The sequence below is a fragment of the Mytilus edulis genome, chromosome 2 (genome assembly GCF_963676685.1).
Source record: "Mytilus edulis chromosome 2, xbMytEdul2.2, whole genome shotgun sequence".
Classification (NCBI taxonomy): domain Eukaryota; kingdom Metazoa; phylum Mollusca; class Bivalvia; order Mytilida; family Mytilidae; genus Mytilus; species Mytilus edulis.
This window is the reverse complement of record NC_092345.1, coordinates 62,325,955-62,344,699: the sequence shown is the minus strand read 5'-3', so window position 1 is coordinate 62,344,699 and position 18,745 is coordinate 62,325,955. Positions and strand designations below refer to the sequence as shown.

Sequence of the window (18,745 nt, the reverse complement as noted above, 5' to 3'; positions counted from 1 at the left end):
TAAAAGCTGTTGCTCATATATATTTTAACCCCATAACTGTGAGCAAAATTGCCATTATTGGCCAAAAAATGTAAATTCAAAATGTTTATAATATTATTGTGACATTAAAAGTCACCATTATGCATGCAATTCAGGATGTACTTAGGTGAAATACAAAAAATCGAGCAAATTTAAAACTGATACTATAAGTCGGAAGAACATTAGTTAAGGAACAAAATAAGCTATAAATAAGCAAGGAGTGTGAATATCTGACACTTACTCCTACACCTCATCTAAGTACATCCTTAGGTGTCTAGATTACATTAATCTGATCATTTATCATAAAAATTGAAATGATTTTGGAAAGCTTAAATTAGTTTTCTATTTTGTGATTTCATAGGCAATATAATGGCTCCTTTCATATAGCCTCCTTGTTTCCTTTCAACAGACTATTTTCATATTATAGTCTATAATAGCAACCAAAAGAAGTGACATAAAACCAAATTTCTGTAATATGAAAATAGTCTATATAAGATGGTAACGAGAGTTCAAAAATCTGGTCTGAAACATGTTTTTACAAAATCAGGTTTATGTGATGTAAATGGTAGTCCATTTGTACTAGAGGCTTTAAGTTCTTTTACAGGTTGTATAATACTTACATTACAACAGTAGCTCTAGTATCAAATTCTCTGTCTGGATCTTGGCACTGCACTGATGCAGCCAGCATAGTATTATTGGGAATTTTAGACAGAACTGAAATATTTTAAAAACCTTAGTGAGTAAACACATAAACCCAATGTTCCTTATATAAAGGCGAACAAGTTCATAGTGATTTTCTGGCATTGTTTTTTTTTCTGTTTTCTTTTAGGTATGATTTTTTCCTGTTATGATTTCAGATAAATATTTAAATAATTGTTAACAGAGATATGTCTCATCTATTTGTTATTTTAAAAATGCAAATTTGAAACTAAAATAGCAATTCTTTAACATGTAAGTCAATAGACCATGACTGAGGGGGTGAGGCCTAATAATCATCATGATAATGAGATGTGCCAATGCTAATACAACTGCATACCAAATAACAATGACCTACCACTAGTGGATCACCATTAACTAGACCTTATCACAAACTAATACATTGTTGAAGCTCTCTCCAGAAAAATGTGTACATAAAAAAATCTTGAAAATATATTTTTGATGACACCATTCTAAAATAAAGGAATGGTCTCTTTTATTACAGTTCATCGAGGATATCACATTTTCCTCACTTTTGATATGTATTAAATTCAGACTGTACAATTTTTTTTGTATTTTCTTTGAGGCTAGCTACACTTCCAATTTAAACTCTATTTGCAAAATTATGTCTTTCTTTAGAATAAACCTTAGCTGAATTGGTCAAATGAAGGTATTTATATCTGCATCAAGATGCAGGCTTTACAATCATTTATTTGTGTGTTTTTAACGCCACTTTTGGGCTATTTCATGGTGGCCAGTTTTAATTTGTGGAGGAAGCCAGAGTCCCTGGAGATAACCACCAAACTTTGGAAACTGACAATCTAAGACAATTAAGATTAGAGTTGAGTGCATCCACATGAGTGGGGTTCAAACACACATCAGTGGTAACAACTGGCCCACCAAGGCCCTTTCAGGCTTTAAAAGATCATATATACCTGTGTTCAACAATATTAACGTGTCATTCTCAGAACATCCATCAGGAACACACACACCTAACCTTACCAAGTACTGACTAACAGCAGCTAGCTGAAATTAAACATAAAACTATTGTGTTATCAATTATTATGACATTTTTTTAGCCAGTACTGAATAAATCATTTTAGGAAATGATAGGAATATTGGAAAAATGTATGGGAATCTACTTTGATATCAATACACATCTTCACAAAATTTTCACAAGCATTTCATACTGATAAAACAAGAGTGCACACGCTGAAATGTCTCGCCTTCTATACTAATCATTGATATTTTGTTGATAGTCCTAAGTATAAAGCTTTATTACAACTGTCTTATAAACTTAACATTAACCAAGATAACTAAACAAAGACCAAAGAACCATGAAAATGAGGTCAAGGTCAGATGAACCATGCCAGGCAGACATGTACAGCTAACAATGCTTCTATACAACATATATAGTTGACCTATTACTTATAGTTTAAGAAAAATAGACCAAAACACAAAAACTTAACACTGTGCAATGAACCGTGAAAATGAGGTCATGGTCAAAAGAAACCTGCGCTACTGACATAAAGATCATAAAATATTTCCATACACCAAATATAGTTCCCCTATGGCATATAGTATAAGATAAAAAGACCAAAACTCAAAAACTTAACTTTGACCACTGAACCATGAAAATGAGGTCAAGGTCACATGACATCTGCCCGCTAGACATGTACACCTTACAATCATTCCATACAACAAATGTAGTAGACCTATTGCATATAGTATGAAAAAAACAGACCAAAACACAAAAATTTAACTATAACCACTGAACCATGAAAATGAGGTCAAGGTCACATGACATCTGCCCGCTAGACATGTACACCTTACAATCATTCCATACAACAAATATAGTAGACCTATTGCGTATAGTATGAAAAAAACAGACCAAAACACAAAAATTTAACTATAACCACTGAACCATGAAAATGAGGTCAAGGTCAGATGACACCTGCCAGTTGGACATGTACATCTTACAGTCCTTCCATACACTGAATATACTAGCCCTATTGCTTATAGTATCTGAGATATGGACTTGACCACCAAAACTTAACCTTGTTCACTGATCCATGAAATGAGGTCGAGGTCAAGTGAAAACTGTCTGACAGACATGAGGACCTTGCAAGGTACGCACATATCAAATATAGTTATCCTATTACTTATAATAAGAGAGAATTCAACATTACAAAAAATCTGAACTTTTTTTTCAAGTGGTCACTGAACCATGAAAATGAGGTCAAGGACATTGGACATGTGACTGACGGAAACTTCGTAACATGAGGCATCTATATACAAAGTATGAAGCATCCAGGTCTTCCACCTTCTAAAATATAAAGCTCTTAAGAAGTTAGCTAACGCCGCCGCCGTAGCCGCCGTAGCCGCCGCCGCCGCCGCCGGATCACTATCCCTATGTCGAGCTTTCTGCAACAAAAGTTGCAGGCTCGACAAAAACTTAAATATTTTTAAAATTTTACTAACCATTTCACATTAATTCATAAATAGTAATATTTCATAATAGTCCGGCGGCTACAAGCATATTTCAGACGAATTGTGCACATCCTGTTACAAGCATGAAATTTGGCATAGACCTTCCTCAACTATTACTCTTTTATTGCAGATAGGGAGGCATTTGAAAAAAATGTCTCACTTCCGGTAAAATTCAAAATGGCGGACGTCATACTTAAATCAGCCCAATATCGAAGGCTAGCGTGTAAAAATGTGTTATTATCATGCTACTATCATAATATTTGGTACAGACCTTTGTTTTTTACTACTTTTGGATAAATTAAATAGATTAGATGTCTTCAGAAACCCCACTTTCGGTTAAAATCCAATATGGCTGACATTGTACTTAAATAAGCTTATTTTTTTAGGGAGGGTAACTGAAATGTGTTTTAACGTATTGCTACTATCATTACATTGTGTATGAACCTTTCTTTGGTGTTTCTGATGGATACAATGCATAAGACATATGTCTTAAAAACCCTTTCTTCCGGGTATATCCAAAATGGCGGACAGAGAAATATCAATTTTTTATTCAAATTTTTTTCAATATGTAAAGAAATGATTTTATTTTGTGCTGGTCATTAAACTTTTGGCTTAAAGTTATCCTCAAAACCACTTATTCTAGCATGTTGTAAATATTTAGATATAAAGTTGACACTTCCAGTTAAAAATATGACGTAAATTTCAAAGATGAGTCCTCAATCTATTTCTTCGATTTAGAGTTTTGGATAGATTGATTAAAACAAAATAAAATCACTATAGTACTAAAAATAATTTAAAATTATTACTATTTGGCCAAGAATACATGTTTATTCACAGTCACCATGACATGCACACATCGCAGTGCACGGGATACCCGATTTTTCACATTAAAAATGACCGCGGAATCCTTTCTTACATCCACAATGTATAAACTTTTGACAAAATGATGAGGCCTCAAAAAGAGTTTTTCAAAAGTTATCCTCTTTGTCCCCGCCTGGAGTGGGTAGCATAAGAGCCAATCCCAAGCTCGTCTCCCTAAACACCTGCCTAAGTATATTGCATTATTTACATGCTGGAAAAGACTAGACCAAGTTGAGGGAATAGCCTCGAAAAGCCGTCCCTGTTGCGCAAATAGTTATTTTCTTGCTTCGTTAACCATGTTATACCCATCTGCTAAGTTTGTGCGATCTTACAGTAAAACCCCGGTGATTTAGTCTGATTAATCATCATTCTTTTTGTTAAAGTCACATCTTCAAATACAATCAATGTCTCCCACATAGTCTTTTCCCCCCTTTCAAGCAAAGAGAGAACCATATCACAACAGGTAAAGACATGGATAACAATAAGTGTTTCAGATCACCCAGATCACTCATTGCCTAGTGCATTTGAAAGGCCATTGATAGATATTAATCCAAAGTCTTTTGCCCTCCTAAACACAACGTCTACCCCTATGTCACGGAATAGCGAAACAGTATTGACAACATCATCATTAACGACTGTTCGAATCATGACTCGTTTAAGTGCGTGTTTCACTGCATCAGACACATGCACCATGATTTCAGTGTCTGCCTCTAAATGTGAACTGGGTGCTGAACTTGAAATACATTACGTGGTGGATAAGATAGAATATCCTGACCATTTGTTGCTATAACTACCATACGCATCCAAGACTTCATCCACTCGTATTTCAGTTTCAAGGTATTTTATTTAGGTAAGGACATAATACCCAATCAGCATACTCAGTAGGCCGCAATTCACAATCGGAGAGCTGAATTCCAACATTTACAAAGACTGTGGTATTGTTTCTCACATCTTAATAAATTCTGCAAAAACACATATTTTCTTGCCTTGTTAACCTAATCTGTTTCTTTTTTTTTTTATCTTCCAACAAAACCACGTATCGTTTTCAATGACATTAAACATCAAATCCATATGGTGATGTTGGCTGGTCAATCATCATTCTAAATGCTATAGTCACATCTTCAAACTCCATTAATGTCACCAACGCAGTTCCTTTTCCAGCGAACGTGTTATTTTTTTTATGCCTAGTGCATTTGAAAGGTCATTGATTGATATATATCTTATACTTTTCCCCTTCTAAATGCAAACCAAAGTTTGTCTGCCCTATGTCACGGAATGGCGAAACAGCAATGACATCAGTATCGACTGTTTGAGTCATGACTCAGTTAAGTCTATGTTTCACTGCATCAGACACATCTATCTTGATTCTAGTGTCAGTCTCTTCGTGTAAACATGGTGCTAAACTTGAAACATCATCAAGTGGTGGATAACACTAAACATCCTGAGCATTTGTTGGTTCAACTACCTTGTACTCAAAATTGTATTGAGCAAGCTCCTGTGAATGAAAACTTAAAAGTTCTTTCTTACTGTCGTCATCTCTCAGAAAACTTTCCCATCTTTGAGGATGTTTTTAATCCTGGGTTCGTCTGTGTATTCCCTTTCCCCTAAATGTTGCCCTTGCTTCTTTTAGCAGCTTTAAAACTACCAGTATTTCGCTATTCCGTAACAAAGGGGCAGACGAACTATTGATTGTATTTGTGGAGGCAAAAATCTTTGGATTAATATCTATCAATGGCCTTTCCAATGTACTAGGCAATGAGTGATCACACACTTTTATTTCTGACCAATACCTTATGACGGGTTGTGATACTGTTCTCTCTTTGCTTGAAAAGGAAACAAAAGACTGCGTGGGAGACATTAATGGTATTTGAAGATGTGACTTTAACATAAAGAATGATGATTGATCAGCCTAAATCACCAGGGTTGTACTGTACAAACTTATCAGATCTAACATGATTAACGAACCAAGAAAGTCAATTTTTGCACAAAAGGGAAATCTCATTTTAAGTGAGGCTTTTCCCACGACTTGTTCTAGTCTTTTCAAGCATGTAAAACGTGTAATATACTAATGCAGGTGTTTAGTGAGACGAGCTTTGGATTGACCTTTATGCTACCTAGTCTCGTCACTAATGAATTGCGAAGGGACAAAGAGGGTCCCTTTAAAAAAAACTCTTTCTGAGACCTCATCATTTTTTCAGAAGCTTGTACATTATGGATGTAAGAAAGGATGCCGCGGTTATTTTTAATGTGTAAAATCGGGTCTCCCGTGCACTGCCTTGTGTGCATGTGGTGGTGATTGTGAATAAGCATGTATTCTTGGCCAAATAGAAGTAGTTTTAAATATTTTTTAGTACTATAGTGATTTTATTTTGTTTAAATCAATCTATCCAAAACTCTACATCGAAGAAATAGATTGAGGACTCATCTTTAAAATTTACGTCATATTTTTACCGGAAGTGTCAACTTTATATCTTAGCATTTACAACATGCTAGAATAAGTGGTTTTGAGGATAACTTAAAGCCAAAAGTTTAATGACCAGCACAAAATAAAATCATTTTCTTTACATTTTGAAGAAAGTTGAAAATTTGAATAAAAAATTGATATTTCTCTGTCCGCCATTTTGGATACTTCCGGAAGTAAGGGTTTTTAAGACATATGTCTTATACATTGTCTTCATCAGAAGCACCAAAGAAAGGTTCATACACAATATAATTATAGTAGCAATACGTTAAAACACAATTCAATTACCCTCCCTAAAAAATAAGCTTATTTAAGTACAATGTCCGCCATATTGGATTTTAACCGGAAGTGGGGTTTCTGAAGACATCTAATCTATTTAATTTATCCAAAAGTAGTAAAACATAAAGGTCTGTACCAAATATTATGATAGTAGCATGATAATAGGACATTTTTACACGCTAGCCTTCGATATTGGGCTGAATTAAGTATAACGTCCGCCATTTTGGATTTTACCGGAAGTGAGACATTTTTTTCAAATGCCTCCCTATCTGAAATAAAAGAGTAATAGTTGAGGAAGGTCTATGCCAAATTTCATGCTTGTAACAGGATGTGCACAATTTTTTACAAAGCCGCCGGACTATAAATTTTGATACCATCTTAAAATCCAATGATCGCATAGGTGAATGGCTAGATCACACAAACAAATTATTTCTAGATACCTTTATGATAGTTCAAATCCAATTTGGTCGAATTTAATTCATGTGGTTTTAAAAGTTGTTTTTTTTAAATTTACAACGAAAGATGCTAGGCATGCTAAGTGATGACAATTATTTGCCCATTGGTCTACAAAAAAGTCAAAACTGATTTTTTGTACCAATTTAGAACTTACTGGATTAGGTATGACTTTTGCAGGAATTGGTATTCCAACCAAACAATATTCCCCATCAAATGGTGCAATTGCTGTATCTTCTGTCAGATTACTATGTATAGCAAGACATTCCTCATAATCACCTAACCATGTGATATCACCGTCAAGAAAATCAGCAGGAGGTTTGGCTGCTGCATCTATCACTGTAAAAAAAAATCATGTGATTACCATGTGATATCACCACCAAGGAAATCTGGAGGTTTGGCTGCTGCATCTATCACTGTAAAATAAAATCATGCGATTACCATGTGATATTACCATCAAAGAAATCAGCAGGAGGTTTGGCTGCTGCATCTATCACTGTAAAATAAAATCATGTGATTACCATGCGATATCACTTTCAAGGAAATCAGCAGGAGGTTTGGCTGCTGTATCTATCACTGTAAAATAAAATCATGTGATAACCATGTGATATCACTTTCAAGGAAATCAGCAGGAGGTTTGACTGCTGCATCTATCACTGCAGAATAAAATCAGGTGATTACCATGTGATATCACTTTCAAAGAAATCAGCAGGAGGTTTGGCTGCTGTATCTATCACTGTAAAATAAAATCATGTGATAACCATGTGATATCACTTTCAAGGAAATCAGCAGGAGGTTTGACTGCTGCATCTATCACTGTAAAAAAATCATGTGATTACCATGTGATATCACCACCAAGGAAATCTGGAGGTTTGGCTGCTGCATCCATCACTGTAGAATAAAATCATGTGATTACCATGTGATATCAACATCAAGGAAATCAGCAGGAGGTTTGGCTGCTGCATCTATCACTGTAAAATAAAATCATGTGACTACCATGTGATATCACCATCAAAGATATCAGCAGTGATAGTTTATCAGAGCAACCTCACTGCAATTTTCAGAGTTTGATAGAAACAGATGTCTATCATTTGCCATATACATTTTATTGAAACATTGAAAATACTTTGGATCTCATCCTGATTTAGTGACAAAAGAGTCCTGTGCATTCCTAAAAAAATGATTTTCTGCTTTGGATAAAAAAGTGTTCTTTTTAACCTATGTGAAAAGTTATGCAAAAAAGTATGGTCCATATTAAGCCAGCACTTAACATTAAAGTATGTGTTGCTGTGTTTTGTACTGAATTGATTTAAAATAAATGTGCTGTTTAATATTTCAGGCTATGGGATCAGTCCGATCTGCTGAATGACCTCTCGAGCCAATAATAAAACACTCTTGTGATGGTTCTTTGTGGTATTAACTGTGTTTGCTTTTTTTTAACTGAATGGTTTAAAGAATTGTTATGCTGTAAAACCAGTCCCAGGTAAAGAGGAATGTTAATTAACATATCACAACACAATGCGACTTATATTATAAATTTAGTTCCAAGTTGTTATGTCTTTTCATACATGTCATATGCATATCTACTTCCTAACCTTTTGGTCTTTGGTTTATAATTGACTCATAATTAACTTATTTTTTTTATTTTTTTGCAATCTAAAATTATCACAAATTAATATTCATAAAACATAACAATCATTTATGGCATTCAAAATTGTTTAGCTCTTCTAGACCAGTATAACTATCTTAAACCAATATAGGTGTGTAATATACAAATTTACTATATAATCTATTTGTGACATTTATACAAGATATTCAGGTAAAGCATACATGTACAAAGGTGACTTGAAAAATCTATATGCTAGACAGGGTGAATAACTAGGATAGTTTTTATTTAAATGTTATATTGAAAAAGGTTGGAAATAAGGATTAGTGGCAGTCAGGTACTACAAAAATAACTCAAAACAAACAATACATATGCTGTGTAAACATGAAATCTTTAAACATCTGCAGTTTTTTTTTCTAATATTGAGCATGTATGGAATTTAAGACATAAAATTGAGTTGTTTATTTCAATCTATTGACGGCTTAAAAAGATTATAGGACTAGAATTTTAAACTACTGACTGAGTGCATATTTCACAATCATTTGCAATGATTCATCTCTACTAGTACATCTCTTAATATGAATGATAAACTAGAGGCTCTCAAGAGCCTGTGTCGCTCACCTTGGTCTATGTGCATATTAACAATGGACACAGATAAATTCATGACAAAATGGTGTTTTGGTGATGGTAATGTGTTTGTAGATCTTTCTTTACTGAACATATTATCATATTGTAGGACATTAGGATATGTTTCATAAGCATTTAATAAAATTTAGGTAATCACTTAATAAATTCTCCCTAGCCGTCTTTCAAAAATGAAAGAAAAACATTAATAATTAAGATAAAGTATTATCTGTCAGATGAGATTTCCCTGTCTTAAACAATATTTTGTACTGGTAATAAAAAAAACTAGAGGCTCTCAAGAACCTGTGTAATGTGTTTGTAGATCTTTCTTTACTGAACATATCTCTATCTATAATGAACTTGGCCCAGTAATTACAGTGGAAAATATTTCCTAACAAGAATGTGTCCATAGTACACGAATGCCCCACTCGCACTATCATTTTCTATGTTCAGTGGACCGTGAAATTGGGGTCAAAACTTTAATTTGGAATTAAAATTAGAAAGATAATATCATAGGGAACATGTGTACTCAGTTTCAAGTTGATGTAACTTTAACTTCATCAAAAACTACCTTGACCAAAAACTTTAACCTGAACTTCGCACTATCATTTTCTATGTTCAGTGGACCATGAAATTGGGGTCAAAACTATAATTTGGCATTAAAATTAGAAAGATCATATCATGGGGAACAAGTGTATTAAGTTTCAAGTTGATTGGACTTCAACTTCTTCAAAAACTACCTTGACCAAAAACTTTAACCTGAAGCGGACGGACGAACGGAGGCACAGACGGACGGACAGAATGCCCCTCTACTATCGTAGGTGGGGCATAAAAATTCTAAAAATTAACAAAATTTATGAAAATTGTTAACAATTGATTATAAAGGGCAATAACTCCTTAAGGGGTCAATTGCCAATTTTGGTCATGTTTGACTTATTTGTAGATCTTATTTTGCTGAACATTATTGCTGTTTACAGTTTATCTCTTTCTATAATAATATTCAAGATAATAACCAAAATCTGCAAAATTTCCTTCAAATTACTTATTTCGGGACAGCAACCCAACAACCGGTTGTCTGATTCATTTGAAAATTTTACCCCATGTCAGATTTGCTCTGAATGCTTTGGTTTCAGAGAGATAAGCCAAAATCTACATTTCACCCCTATGTTCTGTTTTTAGTCATGGCGGCCATTTTGGTTGGTTAGCCGGGTCACGCCACACATTTTTAAAACTAGATACCCCAAAGATGATTGTGGCCAAGTTTGGATTAATTTGGCCCCGTAGTTTCAGAGGAGAAGATTTTTGTAATAGATAACTAAGATTTACGAAAAATGGTTAAAAATTGACTATAAAGGGCAATAACTCCTAAAGGGGTCAACTGACCATTTCTGTCATGTTGACTTATTTGTAAATCTTACTTTGCTGAACATTATTGCTGTTTACAGTTTATCTCTATCTATAATAATATTCAAGATAATAGCCTAAAAACGGTATAATTTTCTTAAAATTGCCAATTCAGGGGCAGCAACCCAACAACGGGTTGTCTGATTTGTCTAAAAATTTCAGGGCAGATGGATCTTGACCTGATAAACAATTTTACCACATGTCAGATTTGCTCTAAATGCTTTGGTTTCAGAGTTATAAGCCAGAAACTACATTTTACCCCTATGTTCTATTTTATGCCATGGTGGCCATCTTTGTTGGTTGGCCGGGTCAAGCCACATATTTTTTAAACTAGATACCCCAATGATGATTGTGGCCAAGTTTGATTTAATTTGGCCCAGTAGTTTCAGAGGAGAAGATTTTGGTAAAAGCTAACGACGACAACGGACGACGACGACGGACGCGAAGTAATGAGAAAAGCTCACTTGGCCCTTTGGGCCAGGCGAGCTAAAAAGAAGAAGAAAACTTTATTTTCTTAAAAGCTGTCAAGAGTGGATAAAATTTTGGATAAATGCACAAATGTGGCTAAGTTACTATATATTTTTTACCATGACTCTGGTTAAATTCTTCCTTAAATGCCACACATTATGATATCTAGTAGAGTTGAATCATCGTGCTTAGTTTCATAACCAAACTCAATGTGGTTTTCAAGTTAGACAGTAGAAACAATGTGTGTACAAATTTACAATAGTGGTTAGGTTAAACTAAATTCTATCATGATTGATTGATTGATCGTTGATGTTTTAAAGCCACTTGTATGCCTTACATTTTTAGCTATTTGGTGAGTCAGTTTTAATTGGTGGAGGAGGCAGCAGTGCCAAGAGAATACCACCTACCTTCATGACATTCAATATACTTTTGTGTTCATTGTGTGTGACACATCTTTTACTAGTGGTTATATGCTTGCTTAATTTTGTCACAGAATATTAAAAGGTTTTTAATTTAGAAAGCAACTAGAGGCTCTAAAGAGCCTGTGTCGCTCACCATGGTCTTTGTGCATATTAAACAAAGGACACAGATGGATTCATGACAAAATTATGTTTTGGTGATGGTGATGTGTTTGTAGATCTTACTTTACTGAAAATTCTTGCTTCTTACAATTATCTTTATCTATAATGAACTTGCCAGTTGGCCAAGAAGTTGCAGTGGAAACTATTTTGTAAAAATTTACAAAATTTGTGAAAATGGTAAAAATTGACTATAAAGGGCAAAAACTCCTTAAGGGGTCAACTGCCATTTTGGTCATGTTGACTTACTTGTAGATCTTACTTTGCTAAACATTATTGCTGTTGACAGTTTATCTCTATCTATAATAATATTCAAGATAATAACCGAAAACGGCCAAATTTCCTTAAAATTATCAATTCAGGGGCAGCAACCTATTACAGGTTGTCCAATTAATCAATTTTACCCCATGTCAGATTTGCTCTAAATGCTTTGGTTTCAGAGATATAAGCCAAAATCTACATTTTACCCCTATGTTCTATTTTTAGCCATGGCGGCCATCTTGGTTGGTTGGCCGGGTCAGCGGAAATATTTTTTAAACTAGATACTCCAATGTTGATGGTGGCCAAGTTTGAGCCTGGTGAGCTAAAAATGAAGGATGCATGCGTGTACAAACAGATTACTATAGGCTATCTCTAGATAAATTGAACTAGGATGAAATTTGAAAACAACCAGAGTTTTGAATAAAAGAAGGCAGAATGAGACACTTTGCGAAAAATAACAGGACAACATTTTTCATCCTCAACTTCTTGGTATAAAAAAGTTAAATTTCAAACTATTTTTGTCCGCATATTTCTAAATTCAAAGTTAAAAGTTGTTTACTTATATCTAAGTAAAAAGAGAATTTAATTTCTACAAAATATAACAACTGAAAAGTAGTACATGTACACGTATTCTATAATTTCTAGCTTATTTTATATATACCCAGTGGGTTTTGGGTCATTTTTATGAAGAAAAACAGACAGCATTTGTCTACAAGAATTAAATAAACTAAAAATTATCAAACATAATCGATGTTACATGTATATGATAATGCAGTCATGGTAAGATAAACCAAGTCACACAAACATGTACTCCTTACACTCATTCAATGCACCAAACATAGTTGACTTGTAGCTTTTAGTATCTAATAAACAGACAAAATCACAAAATGGTTATAATTTTTTATTGGTCCCTGACAATGAGGTCAATGTACCGGTAAGATAAATCCTGTCAGACTGACATGTTCACTTTTTTATTATTCTGTTCACAAAATATAGCTGACCTATTATTTATGGTAATTTAAAAAAGATCAAAACACAAAAACTTAACATTGACCAATAAACAGTTAAAATGAGGTTCAGCTAGGATGAAACTTAAAGAGGTTTTAGATACACAATTCTTTTTTTTAGTTGTTGTTGACTTTGAACTTACTGAGCTGGGATTATTCTCAGATCTGTACTTTGTGTCTTTTTTTATGGCCATTCAATTTTTTCAAGGCAATTGAAGAAAAAAAAATCAGATGTGAAATAATCAAATTATAGCAAATCTCTGATCTCTGAACAAAAAAGTCACAGGAATAAATTATTATTCTGTAATATTAGCAAGTAATGTAAAGCCTTAAGCTTCAAATAAAACATTTCAGAAAGAAATATTTGGATATTCTATTTTATCAACCTTAAATTAATGCTACATATTGAAGTATTTCATAATACTTCTTATCACTTTATCCAAGCATGAAAAAACTGACAGTTTGTTTGTATATAAGACAGGTAAATGCACTACAAGTAAAAGAACTTTTAAATCTATGTTGAAATAGTTATAAATAACCTTTAAGGTCATATTATCATATTGTAGGACATTAGGATGTGTTCCATAAGCATTTAATAAAATTTAGGTAATCACTTAATAAATTCTCCCTAGCTATCTTTCAAAAATGAAAGAAAAACATTAATAAATAAGATAAAGTATTATCTGTCAGATGAGATTTCCCTGTCTTAAACTTGTTTTGTACTGGTAATAAAAAAAAGAGGTCAGCAGTAGTCTTTATAACTGAATTGGCAACATATTAAATTCAACTTCTGTTAAAACAGAAATTACTGTCATTTTTCCTTACAATGACCCTCTTGCATAATACTATAAGATGAACACTACATTAAGTATATAAAATAATTAAATTCAAAAATCTTCTTCTGGTCAACTCTGTTTTGGAAATTCACTAACTTATAATTTATACTGTATATGTACTAATATTAGCTGTGTATTCATTTTCATGAATTTTGCATAAGGTATATTTTAGCGAAAAATAAATACACACAAATAGAAATGCAGATTTCAGTGCATATAAAATCATCGAATACATATCAATAGAATTAATAGCTGTATATGCATGGTTTTTTTTTTGGCCTTACATAACCTCAATTAACATGAAACTGTTCAAACAACACCAGTTATTTTTTCAGAAATTTCAGTAAGGATAAAAGGACAAAAGGTGAAAAATAATAGGTCAAGTTAAATATGACAGTTATATTTGACAAATGAAAACTTAATTAATGAAAACTTTAAGAATTAATAGTCTGTAATTCATGTTATGATATTGTTGGAAAATACTTTGAATGCATCAACCATGAAAAAAAAGTTGCAAAAAAAGTACATATATACAGTATATGGTTACTAAATATTAAGATCAGAGTACTTCCTTAGGCATTTAGGGTGGTAATGTGCTACTATCATGACTATCATAACTACATGTACATGAGATCAGAAAAGAAATTAGCAAAAAATTCTAATATTTTCCACCATACACCATGTACACATGGTACAAATGTATTGCATTATTGCATTTTCATTGTTTTGTATGTTTTATTTGGTCTTTATCCGTTAATATGAAGCACTTTTGGCAGCAACTCCATTTTATCTTTTCTTTATATTTCAATTGTTTTACAGCAAATATGCTATGGTATTTCAACGACTTTTCATTTATTTAATACATTTTGCTCCCATCCATACGATATCACATTAACTGAAGTTTATATAGTGCACCTTTATTCTTGTTGTCTGTAATAATACATGTACAAATGTAGTATGGATACCACATGTGAATTAAGATTTGCTTGCTCTTCTGGAGCTCATGAATTCACCCCTTGTTTTTTAGGGGGGGCGGGGGGGGGGGGTCTTTATTACTCAGTCTAAAGTTTTCTGTATTTTGTTTTGTATAATGTTGTTCCTCCTTTGCCTTTGGTCGTTTTTTTTGTTTGAACATGATGTTGTCAGTTTGTTAATAGTCGTTTTCAAGATAACAGAAAAAACTTGCACTTTACCAACATTTTCTATTCATGTATGTTGCTCATGTTGGCAGGCAAGGCCAACCGATACATTTTTAAACTCGATACACCAGTGATCATTGTTGCCAAGGGTGATGAAATTCAGACAAATAGTTTTAGAAAAGTTTAAGTGGGGTTGACAGCCCAGAAATCAGCATATAACAGAACTTCGCCACCGACTGACATTTTTCTAAAATGCAAGTTAAGTACCTTGTGTTAAATTAGGTACAGTGGAGTCTCAGGTGTCCGTGCGGCCGGTGATGTTGCGCATTAGCTGATTTCATCATATATCACCACATTTACACAAATAAAATAGTTCTTGTTATTGTTTGAGCCTTCCGAAGGGATAGAAAAGAATAAAATTGATAAGTTCAAGAGTTAGTTAATAACTGAAATCCTGTGATTTACCATATTTGGCCAATTTCCATTAAAAAAAAACTACATCATCAGATAATATTTAAGTCAAATGTATATCCGATTGAAATAAATTTTGCTCTGCATCCTTGACAGTGTGTTTGGGCAAAAAAATCAACTATATTTCGTATCATAAAATCTTTCCTTTATTCAAAATAAGCTATTTTTGGAAGGCATGCACGAAATCACCGGACATTAGAGGAACTCTCAGAACAGGGTTTTCCCAAATTTTGACACAAACTACACAAAATCTTGAGGGTGAAACAATACAAACTGATGATTTTAAGAAATAAAAGTATTTCATGAATGTGTTCACAAAATATTATCCATTTTTTTGTTTCATTAGTTGAATGAAGTAAAGTTATAAGTCTTATGTGTGCAGATACACCGGACTGCACCGTATATAGGGGGAAAAATTATGAGACAATTAAGTGCCTGTGCCAGATAACAGTCAGAGCTCAGACATAAATAAGTCTGAATCTGCTTTTGACTCATAGAGTTCTAAATTAGTAAGTTTTAGGATTTGTCTCCCTTTAATGCAAGACAAAATACGACTTAAAAAAGTCAAATACTGTTAAGCAAGAAATAATTGACCAGAATCAAAAAGTTGCAAATATTGACTCCTACAAGTCGATAAGTTATCAAAATTGGTTAACTTCAAGACCTACGCATATTTATAAAAAGGTCATGCATCTAAATCAAATAACGACAACAGTGAAAGACAATGCTTTTTCTTTATATAAATAGAAAAATATGAATGAGAGTCTAAAAAATCAGAGATAATGTTAATAAACAGGTTGGGAACAAACCCTCTATATGGTAATTATACCTGTATAGAGGGATAATCCTTCTATAGAGGGGTAAAATTATCCTTCTATAGAGGGATATTTTTGTTTAGACTGGATTTAAATCAATATAGGGCAGAATGGCATTCTCTACTTATTATGGCAGTAACCTGGAACAGTTGATGCACCAATGGATGTACTTAATTTAATATGCAAATGCCCAGTTTGATGCTTATCTGACTAAATATAAAATCTATTGTTCACCATGATTGAAAGCTGTGATGATCAGGTAAATTCTACTCACTTATGCCTCACTGAACAGAATTTCTATTGATAGATTTAACATGAAATTAAAAGGTCAACTATTCCTTTTGTTGTTGATCAGGTGTTCAGATAGGTTTACAATAGATTGCAAGTTTTGTCACTTTAGCAGAAAACTGGTTATCACAATTTTTAGTAAAGTGCATATGTTGATGCATATAATGCTAGAGATTATAGCCAATATAACTAGAAAATGCCATTCTGCCCTAATTTGCTTTAAATCCAGTGCAAACAAAAATACCCCTCTATAGAGGGATAATTTTATCCCTCTAAAGAAGGATTATCCCTCTATAGAGGTATAATCACCATACAGGGGGTTTGTTCCCAACCTGATAAACCTTACAAAACAACCACCTGGAACCACACTAAATGAGGTAAAACATTTGTGTTTAGTAAGGATGTTCAATTAAATAATTAAATATAGATAGCTCAAGTCCTTGTGAACTCTCAGAAAGGTTTTTAGCTGTCATAAGTGGTGTACTTTGGCCACCAAGTAAATTTAAGTTTTTTCATCAACATAAATAGACCAAAACAAGTCTGTCATTTTCTGACTTAAATAAGTCTAAAATTGTGAAAACACATTTTATAATAAATACATGTTTTGACGAATTAGAAAAGCCTTCAAAGACATCATAATCATTAGAACTAATTAATGATATCTGGTTTATATAGGATTTATTATCTTACTTCTTTCTGCCCAATTCTGCCCTTTGAGTAGAGCTTTGAATACCGCCTCTGTCTGATTCATGCATAACTTGGACAACACAGGAACGACGGGTGGGGATATCGTCACATTACTTTCAACCAAATCAGATCTTCCAATAGTTTCCAAGGCAGTAGAAAAATCAAATGATTGATCCAAAATTTTTACGGCATTGCCTAATGTATTTGGCGATGTTCTGAAGAGATTCACGATCTCTGGTAACTGGTTAACTTGAATAAGAATGTCTTTGTAATTGTCAAAGCCTGATACCAATAATACATGAATTGTTATGTATGTCATAAGTGTCCACGACATTTTCATCATTCAATGATCCTTGATTGAATAAGTTAATAACAAGGGAAATAATCGAAAATCCTTGATTGAATAAGTTAATAACAAGGGAAATAATCGAAAATAAAAAAGACCGGGTAAAAAGTAAAAACTGAAAATGACGGTGAATATTTCCGCAAAATAGCCGGGTGTCGGACTAAACTGGAATCCGCTTGTATTACGCTTCACTTAAAATAACCGGGTGTCAGACCACCAATCTGTTCAATCAAATTGAAATTTTGCAATTTTTACAGCTTTCTAAATATTTTATCTTTAGTTTAACTTCATAGAAACCAGGTATATCCTGAATCGTACATGAATCACCTTTCTACATGCCAATTTTCAACCCATGTTTAAAATCTTCTAAGAAAGAATTGCCTTCTGGAAAATAATTCAGTACACCTAAAATAACCCCTGGTTTTCTGGAAATCTTAAATTAGTATACTATGGAGCGCATTAATCCTAAATTTTTAATGCAAACTCATAGACAAGTTAATTTTGGCTCAAAGGTCTAAATATATTTCTCTTTCACAAAAAGTTTCCACTGATTTCTCAGTCAGTGCAAATTTGTTGGTTAGTTTAAGTAGACAATGACATACAAAGCACTATTACAATTATACAAACTTGACACATCTTCTAGAAATGATAATTTGAGGAATTTGGAACTGCACATTAAAATCCGACTCAGTTTAAACGCTAAAAAGGTGTACTCGACTTTTCTTTACACTATAATTCATTACCAATATTTGTGATTTTGTCAAGTTGTTTTACGCAGCTTTTTTTTAATTATTGTCACCGATATGCTGACGACGGACAGACAGACCTATACCATTAAACGTCCCGTAAATGTGCGAATAAAACTTGACTAAAAGGACGCGGCTTGAACATTATTCTGTATTATGTTATACACATGACTCGTCATGGGAGGTCTTAGTCTTAGTACACTGTACCCTA

The 18,745-nt window shown here is 33.3% G+C and overlaps 1 protein-coding gene across 3 annotated transcripts in view; it reads right to left on the bottom strand.

The window, feature by feature from the left end:
* Positions 1-17,834, bottom strand: part of LOC139512619 (nose resistant to fluoxetine protein 6-like) — a 499,632-nt gene extending 481,798 nt beyond the window's left edge. The window contains exons 1-4 of one of the 3 annotated variants that reach the window (XR_011662313.1): positions 17,446-17,821; positions 7,416-7,597; positions 1,650-1,740; positions 639-732 (exon numbers count right to left, since the gene is read on the bottom strand). Coding sequence is in view for 2 of the 3 variants with exons in the window: in XM_071300363.1 (XP_071156464.1) it covers positions 639-732; positions 1,650-1,740; positions 7,416-7,597; positions 17,446-17,785 (707 nt within the window). In the remaining variant the exon portion in view is untranslated. Of the gene's footprint in view, positions 1-638; positions 733-1,649; positions 1,741-7,415; positions 7,598-17,445 lie in introns of all 3 variants that reach the window. The other 2 variants (XM_071300363.1, XM_071300364.1) reach the window with 2 other exon arrangements.
* Between the last annotated feature and the right edge of the window lie 911 nt (positions 17,835-18,745).